Source organism: Coturnix japonica, chromosome 13 (genome assembly GCF_054131305.1).
Source record: "Coturnix japonica strain WE chromosome 13, WE-NBRP24, whole genome shotgun sequence".
Classification (NCBI taxonomy): domain Eukaryota; kingdom Metazoa; phylum Chordata; class Aves; order Galliformes; family Phasianidae; genus Coturnix; species Coturnix japonica.
In genome coordinates this window covers 3780462-3792883 of record NC_140675.1, presented here as the reverse complement: position 1 = coordinate 3792883, position 12422 = coordinate 3780462, and the positions used below count along the sequence as shown (strand labels likewise).

Sequence of the window (12422 nt, the reverse complement as noted above, 5' to 3'; positions counted from 1 at the left end):
TTTTCTGTTTCTGTTCTCTTTCTACAGCTAGTACATTCCCCAAAAAGTAAAGTTTCATCCCTTTTGAATTCAAATCTAATTTAGTGCCTAGTTCTCGGAGGACATCTCTTCCTAATAGGGATATTGGAGAAGTGGGTGAAATAACAAACTCTGCCCATGTCATCCGTCCTGACAAGGTTACAGGCAGTGGTTTACTCAAGTATTTCTCTTCTACCCCTAAAACTCCCTTGACAGTAACAGTTTCTAGTGATTTTTCAGGCAAATCAAAATTTAACAAACTTAAAGTTGCTCCTGTATCTACTAAGAATGTAACTTCTAGCCCATCTACTTCTGCGATTACATGACCTTCTGGACTCAGAGTAACAGCCATCCTCCTGTTATTGCGAGTGAGTTCGTCGCAAGCCTCCCACTCCTGAATCTATATGAGGCCCAGATGCGTCTGTCACCGGATAACCCTGGGGGGTTAGAAAAGGTCGAGGTCTGAGGGGGCATTCTCGCTGCATATGTCCAAAATCTCCACACCAATAACATACAATTTCTCCACCAATCTGGGGTGGAAATCCTCGTCTCCTTCCCCGATTTCCTCTACCTCTGCCTCTAGCATTTTGCCACCTATTCTGTTGAGCTGACTGAGTAATCGCAGCTGCCAAAAAAGCCATATCTTCTCGTTTTTCCTGCCTCTCACGTTTCCTCTCGGTCTCTCTCTCTCGTTCCTGTCGCTTTCGCTCCTCATCCTTCTCTTTTTGCATTTTCTCCTGTCTCTCCTGATCTCGCCCATTGTATACAAACGTAGCAACAGATAATATTTTTTGCAACCCCTCTGCCTGCCATCCCGGCATATGTTTCTTAAAATACTTATTAATATCGGGTGCAGCCTGATTTACAAACACACTAATTGCAAGCGGCTCTTGAAAAGTCTGCTCTGTCATACCCCCATACTTAAGTAAAACAGAACGAAGTCTATGCCAATAATCACTGGGATGTTCATCCAACCGTTGCTGACATTCCTGTACTTTGGACCAATTAGTAACCCGCTCGACACACTGGCGTACAGCCTCTAGCAAACCCTGTGTAGCCGTTCTCCAAGCCTGAAGCTCATCCTGTCTAACAATATTCCATTTCGGATCAGCTATGGGCCATACAGGTCTTCCTGGATTAGTATTTGATAACTCTCTATCCTTAGCCATGATCTTCTCTCTCTCTTCTACAGTAAATAATTCCTGTAACAGAGTCTGTATGTCCTCCCAATTAGGTTTATAATCTCTGAAAATACTAGACAACATCTTAGCACATTTTTCCGCATCCTCCCATAAACGCGGCATTTTCTCTTGCCATAGCATCAAATCTCCCGGTTTCCAAGGCTGATGTACTGCTGCTGCTAATAGAGGTGGTACATCAGGGCCGGTATCAGGACCAACCCTCGGATTAGAATGAAATTCAATAGTCATCGGATACTGCCCCACTTCTTTATTATTTCCATCTTTTTCCCGATCAGAATTATACCCACCCTGATGTAATTCATCAAAATATGCTAATAATTCAGTTTTGCTAGTAGCCTTCCCCAACTTAATTTGATTTCTTTTATCAGCCCAATTTATCCACACATATAAATAATCCATTTGATAAGGATTTCTATCTTGGAGTATTCGCCGCATGGTAGCAAGACGTTTATCATCAAACGTCCCCTCAGGTGGCCATACTTCGTCGGGACCAGCCCCACGAACCCGGGTTAAGAATGGCCAGTCATCCTGACACAGAGTGATCACTCGCTTCTTTTTTAACCCCACAACACCTTCAATCTTACTCCAGTTACACAAAATTTCCTCTAAGGGTGAACCCTTAATTATAGACGGCGATCCCCCCATAACTATTCTCCAAATAGAAATCCAAGGTCCAGTGAGAATTGCAGCCACTCTGTAATGAGGAAAATAAACCTCAGAAAAATAGAACCCCAAACCCCCCAAAAATAAGAAGCCTCGGGGACTCGAACCCCAAAAATAGGACTCGAACCCTTAAAAGAGTGGATGCACTTCCCCCTGGATATAATAAAAAATTTAGGCACTTACCCCAATCAACGCCTAGAGTCCCATCTGGGGTGCCAAACTGTTGCAGAAAGGAACCAGGTCGAGACTCGAACTCGTGGGTACTCCAGGGTTGATTTTATTAACAAGCTCAGTGCTCAGGTGAAACATGCATACAGAGCTTGGGTCACTCCTAGTGAATGACCCTTAAGCTTTACAAACGTCCTATATTTATATGATTAGGTAAACATTACATCATTTATGTTATTCATTTCTCGTGATTAATCAATACATCTTCAGTCCTTCTTTCTCGTGTTTCATCCTAGGCCCAGGCTTCATGCTTCACGTGTTACTCTTCTTTTGAACTTGTCCAGAAATTCATTATCTTCTTTCATCCGAGCCATCCGGGCTAGACCAGTCCATTCCATCTGTCTTATGGTTAAACTATACATTTTAACTGATTAACTACTAAATAGCAATGTCAGCACTATTATTGTCTACCTCTGCTGTTTCATAACTTCACAATACTCTAACACCCCTACATGGGTCATGGTTCAGGGCTATACAGGGGATACTTGAGTAGCATATTGGTTGAGAAATTTACCATTTTTCCTAACATAAAGAAATATAAAACTTTGCTGCCCTTTCCTTCTCTCTCTGGTGTAGTTCATTTTGTAACAAGTAGAGTTGGCAACAGCGCCGTTCTCAAGCAAAACTATTTTAGAATCCAGCAAGTTACTTCTTTCACTGACTTGGCATGGTTCGGCTATAGAGATGAATATAGCCCGCACAGTGAATGGCTTGTACAATACCTCTTCATCTGCACCACTATGTGAGCTCATCCTGTGCAGCAGGAGAAGAACAGCTGGAAGCTGGAGGTGCTGCAGGCCCAGCTGGAGGGCGAGCGGCTCCACTGCCAGGAGCTGCAGCGCCGCTGGGCTGCCGAGAGATGTGAACTGCAGAAGGCGGCAGAGCGGGAGCGGCAGCTGCTGACCGACCAACTGCGCTGTGCCTGGGAGAAGCAGCAGGCCCAGGAAGAGCAGCAGCTGAAGGAGTGGGAGCAGCGGCAGCGGGTGACGGGGACCCGGCAGCTGCTGCTCTGGAAGGAGGCCGAGCTGCGCGCGACAAAGGAGCTGCTGCAGCGTGATTGCGATGCAGCCCTGCGCCAGGCTCGGGAGCTGCAGCAGCAGCTGGCCAAGGTGCTGAGGAACCCCCCCAGCAGCGAGGCGGCCCATGCCCAGCTGCAGGACGTCCTCAGCAAGCTGCGCTGGGAGACGAATGGTGAGCAGCCCGCCTGCATCCGCCACCTCCAGCATCAGCTGGAGCTGGAGAGGAGGCTCTTCACCTATTACATCGTGGGGAGCTGGGCAGATGTGCTCCGTAACGCAATGTCCTGCTCCCAAGAAAAGGAGGGAGCTCTGCACTGCCACCGTGCAGAGCAGGGCTCCAGTCGACTTGCCGTGAAGGACGCTCACGTCCAGGTAAGATGACACACTGAGAGAGTGGGGATTGTTCAGCCTGGGGAGGGGAGGCTCTGGAGAAACCACAGAGCGGCCCTCCAGTGCCTGAAGGAAAACTGGGGAAAGCTGGAGATGTACTGGTTGTAAGGGAGGGTAGTGATACAACAAAGGACAGTGCCCTGAAAGTAGAAGAGGGGAGATCTGGATGAGATATAAGAAGACAGGACACCATGAGGGGGCAGAGGCGCTGGCACAGGCTGCCCAGAGAGGCTGTGGTTGCCACACGCCTGGCAATGCCCCAGGCCAGGCTGGACGCACCTTTGGGCAACCTGACCTAGTGGAAGTTGTCCCTGCCCTTGGCATGGGCTTGGAACGGGAGAGTCTTGAAGGCCCCTTCCTACACAAACCATTCTGTTATTCTATGATTTTCTGGTTCTAGGTGCCAGAGACAGCCAAGGAAGACCTGGGGCTCCCGGGCAGCCGGCCCTCTCCCCGCCGGGGCCCGGCACAGCCCCCCGCCTGCCCTGCGCAGCGGGAGGAAAAGAGGCAGGAGCTGAAGGCACTGCAGGCCCAGCTGGAGGGCGAGCGGCTCCGCTCCCAGGAGCTGCAACGCCGCTGCGCTGCTGAGAGACGTGAGCGGCAGGAGGCGGCAGAGCGGGAGCGGCAGCTGCTGGCCGACAAACTGCGCTCCAAGTGGGAGCGGGTGCGGGTGTCAAAGCTGCAGCGCCTGCGGGAGCAGAGCCTGAGGCAGTGGCAAGCAGAGATCTGCCAACTGCTGCAGGAGAAGGAGGCCCAGCTGCACCAGATGCAGGAGCTGCTGCAGAAGTGGCGCAACGACACCATCCGCCAGGCATGGCAACTGTAGCGGCAGCTGGCGGAGGCGCTGCTGAGGAGCGACAGCAGCAGAGCAGACCACAGAATGCAGCAGGAAGTCCAGCGGCAGCTCTGCTGGAAGTCCCGTGCAGAGCAGGCCGTGGAGAGCAAGCGCCTCCAGTGTGAGCTGCAGGAGCAGAGAAGACGCTTCCTGCAGTACATCCTGGAGCACGTGGAGGGGCAGCCACGCGTCTTCTTCAACAGGGCCAGGGCCTGCCATCGGGCTGTAGCAGAGGTGGGTGTTCAGGCTACAGAACAACAAGAGGCCTGCCCACCTGAGCGCAGGGAGCAGCAGGAGCAGAACACCCATCTGCTGAGTAAGCTGAAGGAGCTGCAGAGACGGTGCAGCCTCCTTGAAGAGAAGAGCAGAAGCTCTCAGCAGATATGGGAGGAGGTGGAGTGGCTCAAGGACAAGATGCGTACGCTCTGCCTCCGTACCCAGCAGCTGCTGGAAATAGTCTGGCAGCTCAAGGAGGCCTCTTCCGCATCCAAAGACACCACAGAGAAGGCAGAGGAGGTCAACCAGCTGCAGGGACAGCATTTGGAAAAGGAGGCTGCAGAGCAACAAGAGGCCTGCCCACCTGAGCACAGAGAGCAGCAGGAGCAGAACACCCACCTGCTGAGGAAGCTAAAGGAGCTGCATAGACAGTGCAGCCTCCTTGGAGAGAAGTGCTGCCTGCTGAGGAGCAGAAGCTCTCAGCAGATGTGGGAGGAGGTCGAGCGGCTCAAGGACAAGATGCGTACGCTCTGCCTCCGTACCCAGCAGCTGCTGGAAATAGTCCAGCACCTCAAGGAGGCCTCTTCCACATCCAAAGAGGCCACAGAGAAGGCAGAGGACATCAACCAGCTGCAGGGACAGCATCTGGAAAAGGAGAATGAGACGGCCAAGGAAGACCCGGGGTTCCCAGGCAGCACAAGCAGCAAGCTGCTGGAGCAGTGCAGCTACCTCCAACAAGCCCTGAGCAACCTGGAGAGTCACTGCCAGGCCCTGAAGGCCCAGAACCACCTGCTGAGAGACCTCCAGCAGGCTGACATCAAGCTTGGAGTGCTCAGCAAGAGTCTGGAGGAAAAATGCACACAGCTCCAGGAGATGGGGAAAAAGCTGAGGCCACACAGAAATCCCAAACAGGAATGCCCCAATCCCCAGGAAAAGCCGGGGGAGTCAAAAGAGTGGCCAGTGGCAGTCTGCATCTACATTTTCGCAGACCATCACCACCAAAACGAAGATTCTTAGCTCGTCACAGCTACAAAATCCTTATGAGGGCCCTAATGAGGACCCAGAAAACGAGCTTCCACTGACACCTGGACAATACGTTTACATCTGTGGAGACATGGATGAGGATGGCTGGTTTCTGGGAGAGCTGACGGATGGCACAAGAGGACTGGTCCCTTCCAATCTGGTGGAAGAAGTTTCAGACGATGACCTGGATATCACCGTGCCTCCAGGGCTTCGTGATCTCCTGCTGGATACCGATGATGAAGAGAGACCAGGCAGCAGGAGCAGGGGCAGAAAGCGATGGTCACCATCCAGAAATCTGTGTCCGTGTGTTGGCTCAGCCTGGGGGACGCCGAGATTCCTCTCCATAAGACAGCAACATCCCATCAAGATTCCACCTTTCTGGATGAAGGCTACCTCATGCTCCACTTGATGTTCAAGTGGAGTGTGGTCCATCAGCAGGAAGGCCTTAAAAATTCATCCCTTGTAAGACTGAGAATTTATTACACTGGACTGGAATAAAACAACAAAAAACAACAAAAACGCCAAAACAACTTTAAAAAATTTGTATATTGTATATTATTTATATATATTATATATTATAATATATGATTATATAATATATATATTATAATATACATAATATACATTATATACATAATATATATAATATAATAAACACAATAATAAATTATATAATATATATTATATATATTATAATATTAAAAAAATTCTAATAAAAATAACCAAACCCAAAAAGTGTGTCCAGTCTTCTTGTTTTTAGACAGTCTGCTTTTGTAAACGTACAAGGAAAGGTAGAGGCTGAGGAAAGCCTCCAAAGTCTTTCTCAAGCGCTCTACCTACAAGTATTAGAATCAAGAGAGAAAGGAATCATCACTGCTTGCCTCTGTTCTTTGGGACACCTGAAGTACCTTGGAAGGCCACACTTCCTGAGCCCTACAGACAGTCTGTCCCAAAGCAGCTGTTTGATCATTTCCATTGGGTGACAATGCATAGTGCTTGCATCGTCTGCAGGCACAGACTCAGATGCAAATCCACATCCTTAACTGTAGGTCCGTACATCCTTTATATACATGCTCCAGCTCCTACTTGAAATTTTCTGTCTGTCCCTATATGTCAGCAGGGCAATTAGCAAGTCTCCTTCACGTCTAGACACCAACTGCCCATACAAGTGCGTGTGATAATGCACGCGGCTGCCGCCAGCACTCTGTGTAAAGAGAAACTGTCAGAGAGCTGCACATCAGGGAGGGGTTCCTTGGTCTCAGCCTCTGCTTGCTTTTCTGGCTGGCTGTGAGGGACGCTCACAACCAGGTGAGACAGTGGAGATCTCTGGGAGATAGGACAGTTACATTCCTTGGAGCCAGATGTGAGTTCTTCATTCTTGAGAGTTGAATTCTCTTCTGGTGACACAGCCGGTGAGACACAGACAGAGGGACGCCAGTGGACTGTTTGTTCTTGCCCACTTGTGTGTATGCACATGGCTGTGAGCAAGGCTGTGCACATCTTCATGCACAAATGAGCGTGCACGGAGCCGTGGACAGTGCTGGGGTTGCACACATGTGAGTGTGCATGGGTGAGTCCATTAGTGCACGCATGTGGGAGGGTGTGCAAGGATGAGGTGGTACGTGTGTGTGTGTGTGTGCAAGGATGGGGTGGTACGTGTGTGTGTGTGCAAGGATGGGGTGGTACGTGTGTGTGTGTGTGTGTGTATGTGTGCAGGGATGGGGTGGTACGTGTGTGTGTGTGTGTGTGTGTGTGTGCAGGGATGGGGTGGTACATGTGTGTGTGTGTGTGTGTGAGTGCAGGGATGGGGTGGTATGTGTGTGTGTGTGTGTGTGTGCAGGGATGGGGTGGTACGTGTGTGTGTGTGTGTGTGTGTGTGTGCAGGGATGGGGTGGTACGTGTGTGTGTGTGTGTGTGTGTGTGTGTGCAGGGATGGGGTGGTACGTGTGTGTGTGTGTGTGTGTGTGTGTGTGCAGGGATGGGGTGGTACGTGTGTGTGTATGTGTGTGTGTGTGCAGGGATGGGGTGGTACGTGTGTGTGTGTGTGTGTGTGTGCAAGGAAGGGGTGGTACATGTGTGTGTGTGTGTGTGTGCAGGGATGGGGTGGTACGTGTGTGTGTGTGTGTGTGTGAGTGCAGGGAGAGAGTGGTATGTGTGTGTGTGTGTGTGTGAGTGCAGGGAGAGGGTGGTATGTGTGTGTGTGTGTGTGTGTGTGTGTGCGCGCGCAGGGATGGGTTGATACGTGTGTGTGTGTGTGTGTGCAGGGATGGGGTGATACATGTGTGTGTGTGTGTGTGCAGGGATGGGGTGGAATGTGTGTGTGTGTGTGTGCAAGGATGGGGTGGTACGTGTGTGTGTGTGAGTGCAGGGATGGGGTGGTACGTGTGTATGTGTGTGTGTGTGTGTGTGCAAGGATGGGGTGGTATGTGTGTGTGTGTGTGTGTGCAAGGATGGGGTGGTATGTGTGTGTGTGTGTGTATGTGTGCAGGGATGGGGTGGTACGTGTGTGTGTGTGTGTGTGTGTGCAGGGATGGGGTGGTACATGTGTGTGTGTGTGTGTGTGAGTGCAGGGATGGGGTGGTACGTGTGTGTGTGTGTGTGTGCAGGGATGGGGTGGTACGTGTGTGTGTGTGTGTGTGCAGGGATGGGGTGCTACGTGTGTGTGTATGTGTGTGTGTGTGCAGGGATGGGGTGGTACGTGTGTGTGTGTGTGTGTGTGTGCAAGGAAGGGGTGGTACTTGTGTGTGTGTGTGTGTGCAGGGATGGGGTGGAACGTGTGTGTGTGTGTGTGTGTGTGCAGGGATGGGGTGGTACGTGTGTGTGTGTGTGTGTGTGTGCAGGGATGGGGTGGTACGTGTGTGTGTGTGTGTGTGTGCAAGGATGGGGTGGTATGTGTGTGTGTGTGTGTGTGTGCAGGGATGTGGTGGTCCGTGTGTGTGTGTGTGTGTGTGTGTGCAAGGATGGGGTGGTACGTGTGTGTGTGTGTGTGTGTGTGTGTGTGTGCAGGGATGGGGTGGAACGTGTGTGTGTGTGTGTGTGTGTGTGAGTGCAGGGATGGGGTGGTATGTGTGTGTGTGTGTGTGTGTGTGTGTGCAGGGATGGGGTGGTACATGTGTGTGTGTGTGTGTGTGTGAGTGCAGGGATGGTGTGGTATGTGTGTGTGTGTGTGTGTGAGTGCAGGGATGGGGTGGTACATGTGTGTGTGTGTGTGTGTGTGCAGGGATGGGGTGGTACGTGTGTGTGTGTGTGTGTGTGTGTGCAGGGATGGGGTGGAACGTGTGTGTGTGTGTGTGTGTGTGTGTGTGTGTGTGTGCAGGGATGGGGTGGTACGTGTGTGTGTGTGTGTGTGTGTGCAGGGATGGGGTGGTGGCCATTTGCACGAGCACAGAGGTGTGCAAAGCGGTGGGCGATTGCTCCGTTGAAGCAAGAAGCAAGCGTGACAGTGCTCCAGTTGTAAGGAAGTGCATTGCTGGAACAGGGTAGAGCTGAGCCTGCAACTGCAGCCTCCTTTGCACAGCCCAGCTCTCAGAGGGTGAGACAGTTGTGCTTCCTGAGCAGCTCAGGGACGTTGTGGACAGAAGCAGCCGAGTCCAAAGTTCCTGGTGTGAAGTGCTCCGAACATCGGGCTCTCTGGGCGAGCTCCCGGCTGACAGCACTGCTCCCCTCTGCCCTCGCCCGGGCCTGCTGGGAGCTGCAGGGCCTGCTGGGAGCTGCAGGCCCCGCAGGAACTACCACTCCCAGGATGCTGTGCGGCAGCACCGGGCGCCGCCATGACAGTGCTGTGTGCAGTGCTGTGCAGGGCTGGGCCTGTGGGCTCAGGGCACGGGGTGCTCCTTCCCTGAGCCTGCCAGGAGGTAAGGCACCGTGAGGGTGGTTTGGGGGAGAGCAAAAGACGTAGAGAGGACGTAGGTGGGACATGGAGGTGAGATAGATGGGGCATGAACTGGATCTAGAGAGAGGGGTGAGAAGGCAAGGTGGATATCCGACAGGTGGGGACAGGGGCCTGTACAGGTCAAGGGCCAAGTCCAGCTCTGCAAGCACAGCAACATGTCGGGGACGCCGGGCTGCGGCTGGGGATGGAGCAGAGCAAGATGGAGAAAGGGGGGAACATTCAGGGAGCGAAGAAATCTCCAAGTGGGGCTTTCTCCATAGCTCAGCCTGCAGCGCAGCCACACGACCTAGGCAGGCCTCAGACTGGGATCCTGCTGCTGGGTGCTGCAGGGTGCAGCCTGGCTCAGTCCTCTCTGCACCTGGGGACTGATGGCTGTGTCTGGGATGGCAGTGAGCCTCCTCCACTCCAGGCTGAGCCACTCAGCTCTCCCAGAATTCCCGTCCATCCCCCTTTCTCATCCCTCCATTCCCACGCAGAACTGACTGAGGAGGGGAGGGATGGGTCCAATGGTGGTGGCAGATCTGGGACACTGCCCTTTCTGCTTCCCTTTCACATTGCCCTGAAGGTGGGCCCGGGGGCCTGGGGAGGTGGGCTTTGTAACTGAAGGAACGGCCGCAGGCAGGCAGAAATATGGCAAAGACATGTAATCATTGAACGTAGCAAACAGTCAAGAAATGACAGTATTCCCAACCATTTCCCATCCTAACAATCCTTTCTGATCCCACCCCCTTAAACTCCCACCCCCAATCAACTTCCCTCCCTCTGCCAAAAACCTCCCAGCCCCCTGTTGTAATCCAAGAAGAATGGCAGCAGCCATGGATCAAGAGAAGGACTTGACAGAGCAGCAGCTGTGGAGCAGGATAAAGAGCAAACCGTGTTGGTGGTGGATGCGACAGGCAGTGCCAGCAGGGCGTCCCCTGCTTCAAAGTGCACCTTTCCTCTTTCACCCACCACACATTCTCTCCTGCATTCAGGGTCTGAGGGATTTCTTCCAGTTGTACTCCATATCCGCATGGCCAGTGCGTGATACAGAGCCCAAGTGGAACACCTGCTTGGAAAATGAAATCAACTCTCCCATTCAGTTCTATGAGCGTGCGCCTTCCTCTCAAGTGATGCGTGGTCATATTTGAAAAATCCAAATTAGTTGGATATAAGAGAGGTAATAGCATCATAACCGAGCATTGCTAATACATTCAATGATTATCCCGCAGATTCCAGCACCATTGGTAACATCAGACCCCATTGGATTCACATCCAATCTATTAACATAGTAGAAGCACAAGATAACCTGGATAATGCCTAATAACTCTGGTTCCTGAGACAGTAGTTGGCAAACCTGAAGGCAAAAGGTCAGCGTGCTAGGACAAACAGCCAGACAGCAGTATGGTTAAATATGGCTGCGTCCATCGACTGCCCGAAAAGCCATGCTTTTATAGCAGACAGACGAGGGTGTTTAAAAACCACAGACACCAATTGGAGGAAAGCTACCGCAATAACAACCCCTGGTCAAAGATCCCCCTTGAAAGCCACAAGCTACTCATTCTTTTCCTAGAGGTGTCCTTGGTTCTCATGCTGTTTCTCCCTCCACAGCTGCTGCTCTGTGAAGCCCTTCTCTTGATGCATGGCTGCTGCTCTGTAAAATTCTTCTGGTATTACAATGGCCCCCCAGATTCCCACCCCAATAATTCCTTCCTCCAAATTGCAACACTGAATTTCAGAGTGTAACATTATCAGAGTACAATTTCTCCCCCAGAATTGCCACTGCACCAAGTTCCTTCCTCATCTCCCTTTCTGCTCTTCTCGTCTGCGCGTCTTCCTTACTTTCACCCTGTCCTTTTTCTTCTGGTGATGGATATCTTCAGGCTGGAGGAGCTCTTGTCTTGCTGCAGCCACCCCAGCATCCCTTGCCAGCTGTGCTGTGCCCAAACTCATCCTCGCTGATCCATGCCAGCCGATCATCAATGTCTGCGATGTCCTCCGGGCTGCCTGCGCTTGTTGTCACTGCTGGAACAGCAGTCTGGAAAAGGCAATCTGGAAAAGTAAGTTCTTTGTACTTGAAAACTTCTCAGTTCTTTCTGATCTCGATATACAAAGAAGTTCCAAGTCCCTGTAGCTTTTGTGTTTTCTTTTGCAGAAGGATTCTGTGATTCTGTGTGATTCTGGATGATCTTTGAGATCCTTTTCAACCCAGGCCATTCTATGACTGTACAGTTCCATACTGGAACAAATATAAAATGCTAACTATGTAAAACATGGAGTCAAACCTGTGTGATTTGTCCACACCAGGAGGTGATTAGAAAACAATTTGTAAGCTACAAAGCTGCTTGCTGGAAAGGAAAAGAAAATAAAACTACAAGAATAAGGGAAAACATTTCTTCCTGAAAATAGGAAGAATAATGGACCTGCCATGAAATTTGGGTGAAGCTGCCTGATTTTATGAAGCTATTCACATTATTTTCTTGGTGCTGTGTTTCCCAAATGAGTGGTTTCTGGCTCTGCTTCAGCACCAGTCTGCATGTGAACATCAACTCTATTCACCATCTGGGAAGATTAGGACTTCCCTTCTCCCACCAGCACCACTGAATTACAGTTACTCAGTGGTTAAACAAAGGAATCCTTAAAGAAGGGTTTACAGCTGTCCTGTTATCTGAAGTGCTTGGGGCATTCTGATACTATTAAGCTCTATGTATTAACAAGTTAAAAATTAAAGGTAGGCATCTGATTGTTGTGACAGTTTCTAAGTTATTTGGAAAGCTGTACCACCCAACCACATCTATTTGATGGAGGTGACAAAGCTCAGTTTAATTTCTGACTGCTGTTTAAATTCTGAAGCTCGAGCTGGTTCCTGGAGCAGAAAAAGCTCGGAAGCTGTCCCTCCTACAAGCAGGCACCTCTGAGCAAAATATGACATCTCAGTTTCTGATGGTAAGGTCAGG

The 12422-nt window shown here is 50.9% G+C and overlaps 1 protein-coding gene across 1 annotated transcript; it reads right to left on the bottom strand.

Moving 5' to 3' along the window:
- Positions 1-248: 248 nt before the first annotated feature.
- LOC146758612 (uncharacterized) lies at positions 249-2633 on the bottom strand. The gene has a single exon (XM_085514578.1). The coding sequence runs from the start codon at positions 1863-1865 to the stop codon at positions 378-380; it is 1488 nt and encodes a 495-aa protein (XP_085370704.1). The 5' UTR covers positions 1866-2633; the 3' UTR covers positions 249-377.
- Between the last annotated feature and the right edge of the window lie 9789 nt (positions 2634-12422).

What these genes read in the sequence shown, in the direction of transcription:
- LOC146758612 (XM_085514578.1), bottom strand. Translation starts at nt 1,865, where the DNA reads ATGGGGGGATCGCCGTCTATAATTAAGGGTTCACCCTTAGAGGAAATT.